The sequence below is a fragment of the Zingiber officinale genome, chromosome 1A, assembly GCF_018446385.1.
Source record: "Zingiber officinale cultivar Zhangliang chromosome 1A, Zo_v1.1, whole genome shotgun sequence".
Lineage (NCBI taxonomy): Eukaryota > Viridiplantae > Streptophyta > Magnoliopsida > Zingiberales > Zingiberaceae > Zingiber > Zingiber officinale.
In genome coordinates this window covers 17,374,746-17,379,226 of record NC_055987.1, presented here as the reverse complement: position 1 = coordinate 17,379,226, position 4,481 = coordinate 17,374,746, and the positions used below count along the sequence as shown (strand labels likewise).

Sequence of the window (4,481 nt, the reverse complement as noted above, 5' to 3'; positions counted from 1 at the left end):
GAGAAATCCAACAATTTTAGTTCTTTAAATATATAAATGATGAGATTAAAGTCCAGATGAGTACAATTGTAATCATCCATATCAAGTTGCACTTCCTATGCGAAACTATCAAAAGCGTACTCAGTTTAGTTAAGCCATTGACTTTCTAATAATTTCATTGGTACATCACGTCGTTTTGGTATATTTACTTCAACAGAGAGGAAGGAAAGATTCATAAAGTTACACATGCATAGAGTTCCATCATTTAAATACATTTTCTCCTTCTCTTCCTCATATCTTCCATTCTTTCTCCGATCTTTGGTTCAAGTAAAATAAAGTAAATGGACAACAGAGTCCTCTGCAATAAACTCGACCAGCGTGCCTTTATCTACTTGTGATAAGTTTCAAGCCAATGATTAATCCTTCCCGTCGATCCCTTCCAAATTGGAAAAATAAGAGTTTTGATGCAATCAACATTATCTCCCTCACTAATTTACTCCTTACTTTTCAGTAAATTAGTGAAGAACCTTTCTTTTCAGAAACTCAGTGCAGAATCTTTAGAGTTTTATGCTTCAGCAGCAAGTCTGAACTATTCTTGAATTGATGGCTTCAAGTGAGAAACAAGGTTTGGAAATGGCAACTCAGTGGAGTCTGAGACCACCTTTGCATCATCTGAAAGCTCCTTCCAGGGTCAGACAAGAAACCAGCCAGGTCACACAGCTGCCCCAAAAATAAGATAATTAAGTTTCGAATGCTCAAGGGTCCCTTGCAGCTTGTAAAGCCACTGTGATCAGCATAAACTTTATGAGACAAAGCACTCAGTTCCCATTCATTATTATTTAGCCCATAGTTTCTTTTCTTCTCAAGATCAGTGCTTAGTATTTTCTCCAAGTTTTGACTTCATCATTAGATGAACATTGACCAAAGTGTTTGGCTAAGGGACATGTTTCCTGCACGCCAGCTTGTAATCAAAACACAAAAATGTGCAAGTCTTGTGGTTCTCAACAGTTTACTTTCTTTTTTTTTCATGCTTTTTTCTCCACTTCAGTCACATTAATTAGCTACCCTACTGGGTGGTTTCTCAGTGAGACTTAATTAGAGATATTTGGTTTGAAGTTTGAACCAATTCTTTGCCTGCTTTTCACTCTCTATTTACTCTTTTCAATTAGGAGAAACTCTTCCTTAATCATCGGCCGGGGAACCAAGTATAGGGTAGGACTTAACGGAAGTTTCTATCCAATATCTGAAATTCTAACGATAATCAATGACGTTTTCATCTTAGAATTAGACATATATTATTCTAAAACAAAGTCTAGAGTATATTGTCATCCACTTGTTAATCTGATTAAACTAATTGTAATCCCAATTAATGACTTTGGATCTTATTGTTTCCTAGCAAAAGATAATTAATCTCCTCTCCTCACCTTCTCCACTACCCTACCGGATTTGTTCCCACTCTCTCTGAACCCCAAGTCGTAGCAGACATGTTGCCTTCAGCTACTTCTCTTCTGACCTCAATTTGTTTTTTTTAATCGAAGGATTCAAGATAATTAATTAGTATATTTCGTCCTTTCTTTTATTACGGTTTTGCTAACATGGCTGATCTAAGATAGTTTTGGCTTTGGCTTTATTAGGCGTGTTAAGTTAGTCAAGTTTTTTTATTTTTTTTTATTTGACGGTGGAAAGTTATAAAGGACTGTTTTGGTCCTTTAATTTGGGTTTTCGTTGACTATAAACCAACATGTTTTATTTTTATGATTCTACTAACGAAAGGTTAATGATGTTAAAGATGAAGTTTTACGATGTTTTTTTTTGCTGACACTGTTAAACATGCAACAAGACAAAAGTTTCATAGGCATAATTTCGTATTCAACATGCTCAAATAGTGGCACCACGATCAAACTCTGACCATTATTACGTAACATTTGTGTTAATTATCTTACTTAATGAATTGCTAGCCCCTGCCGTACGTGCTTGCGTATGAATCTGCCCTCGTATTATGGTAATAACGTCCCAGTATTTTTATCAGTTGATCTCTAAATTAATACGAAAAAGGTAAATCATGAATAACTATTAATTTTAAATAGTAGAATAGTAGATGACTATTAGTCTTGAATATCCAGGTACTAGTTGAGATTTGACCCTCAAATCTCATGATGATAACACGACCATACATTAATCAATTGTCCTTTTCGAGGAAACTCATCAGAACATGTCAAATTGTTAACCATAAATCCAGTATTATGATGCAGTACAAGAGAATCAATTTATTATTCAGACATCATCCTTAAATACAATATATTTGTAGAAATTATTCCTCTAAATGAAACACGTAATCATGAGATACTGAACTTTGAATTGTCCATCATGAGCACTTTCCGATTTATCGATGGAAAACTTACATAGAGCTGAATCAATCGCTCCAAGTTAGGTATTATTTCATTCATCAATTTTTTGTTCGTGCATGAATGTGACATCTTAATTAGATGAAAAAAAAAAACAGCGCTGGCAAGTTAACTAACCTAAAAATGTAGATTTAGGACAATTAGTCCCAATAAGTTATGTTTTATTATGGAGATTAATTATTAGTTGTTGGAATATTTAAGTATATTACACCCATAAATTAGATGGAAGAGTCTGCATGAAGTTATAGAAAAAGGAGTCTGGAAATATTTATGAAATTCTGGTCCTCTCGAGGAAAATATTGTCTTATTTTTGACACTCATTACACGGTAGATATGAGTCATTTTCAATACTTGGATTTAAGGGGCAACTTTCCAAGACCCTTCCCGATAATTTTTCACATTTTAATTATTAAATGAGTCTCTTGGGTGTTTTTAGAGAATTGAATTATTTAGAAGAAAAAAAAACATATTTAAGAGTCTCTATACAAACAAAAGCTTTTATCAAGACTGCATTGCACATGAAGTGAGCAACTCAGAAGGGGAAAAAAATGTTAACATTAATCTCTTAAAATTAATTATACAATAAAGCATAAATACACTTCGTCCATTTCTCCTATTTAATTATATTATCGCCGTAATTGATTAGAAGCCTGATTAGATAGCTAGGATTTTAGATTTAGATTTAGATTTAGATTTAGATCAAACTTAACAATAGTTAAGCTTCAATCAATTACTATGAACATAGATATATATTTGTGGATTTAATTATATAAATTTTCTATATGTCCCACGACGGCTCGCATCCGGAGGAACTGGCAAATACGTAGCTCTGGCTGATGTCTTCGAGGAAGCAGTCATTGTTCTGAAACATGCAGTTTGGAATTGGATCGGGTTGTTGAGAGGAGGAATCTTGCTCGATGTCCATGCAAATCAGGGCGAGCAAGTTCTTGTTCTGAGCTTGGAGGTTGATGAGCTCGGCCTGAGTCCGGGCCAGTTGAGCTTGAAGCTCGCCGACTTGCTTCTGAAGGTGGCATATCGTGCCTGCGCACCCGTAAACTGGATCGCGAATTCGGGCGCTGGCTTCATACACCATGCTGCTCACTGCATCGGCTCTCTGGCTCTCTGGCAAATCCTGCCATTTATTAAAAGGTTTCCAATGGTTTGAGATTCCATGATAAGGCTATAATAATGTTAAGTTTTGATTCGCTAATAGCCAGACTTAATTTCTTCAAACTGAATTGTCATGTCATTGTCTCTAATTTGTCGCACTAATTAGTTTAAGAGTGGTGTGTGGGCAAATATCTTCTGGTAAATAAAGAATGCGTGAGACTTGGCCAAACAGCATGCTGTGAAAGAATTAATTAATTTCTTTTTTCAGGGAAAGATTATTATTTAATGGCCTAATTAATATTTCGCGTGATCCCAAAGAAGTCAAATTGAAGTTCTACTTGACGACAGCGATGGGTGAATTATTAATGAAATGCTAATAATTTGTGTTCCGGAATTGGAACCTAAATCTAATTTTTTTTAGAGCGGAATTCTTAAATTTGATCGATTTAATCTAGTATACCTGCAAGAGTTTGATAATGTTGCTGGCGCCGAAGAGGCGGTGCGCGGTGGTGAACTTGAGAGGATCCGTTCGCGGGAAATAAGGCGCGAGTAGGCACTTGTCGGCGCACCGCCGGCGAAGGATCTTGCAGGCGGCGCAGGGGCTGTGGATCAGGGCCGGCGCCGGCGGGGACGAGATGGGCGACGACGACGTAGGGGAGGAATTAGAAGAGTTGGAGAAGTGGTGGAAACTGGCGGTGACGTCACTAGACTCCATGGCGTTGGGAGAGGAGATAGAAAGAGAGAGAGAGGGCACCGCAGTCTAGTGGAATAATTGAGCCACCGGAGAATAAATATATAGAGGGAAGGGGAAAGGGAAGGAGAGAGTGACGTCATGTGTAAGACGAATTTGACCCCGGCAGCTCGGAATTTTTGGCATTAAATCTCCAGTTGCAGTTTACACTTCTTGATTAATTAGCTGGCGAATGCTAGCTCGTGTTTGGAAATTTTAGGCCTCCATTTTGTGGTCAATTTTTGTTTACAGCAGAA

The 4,481-nt window shown here is 37.0% G+C and overlaps 1 protein-coding gene across 1 annotated transcript; it reads right to left on the bottom strand.

Annotated features, from left to right (window-relative positions):
• Positions 1-2,916: 2,916 nt before the first annotated feature.
• Positions 2,917-4,269, bottom strand: LOC122000645 (LOB domain-containing protein 1-like). The gene is made up of 2 exons (XM_042555034.1): positions 3,955-4,269; positions 2,917-3,516 (listed from the first exon to the last, which is right to left on the bottom strand). Exons 1-2 carry the CDS (start codon positions 4,207-4,209, stop codon positions 3,163-3,165), a joined length of 609 nt encoding a protein of 202 aa, XP_042410968.1. The 5' UTR covers positions 4,210-4,269; the 3' UTR covers positions 2,917-3,162.
• Between the last annotated feature and the right edge of the window lie 212 nt (positions 4,270-4,481).

Bases quoted from the DNA above. Each gene is read 5' to 3' on its own strand.
- LOC122000645 (XM_042555034.1), bottom strand. From the start codon at position 4,209: ATGGAGTCTAGTGACGTCACCGCCAGTTTCCACCACTTCTCCAACTCT. The intron at 3,517-3,954 runs GTATACTAGATT...AATAAATGGCAG, and splicing joins ACATTATCAAACTCTTGCAG to GATTTGCCAGAGAGCCAGAG.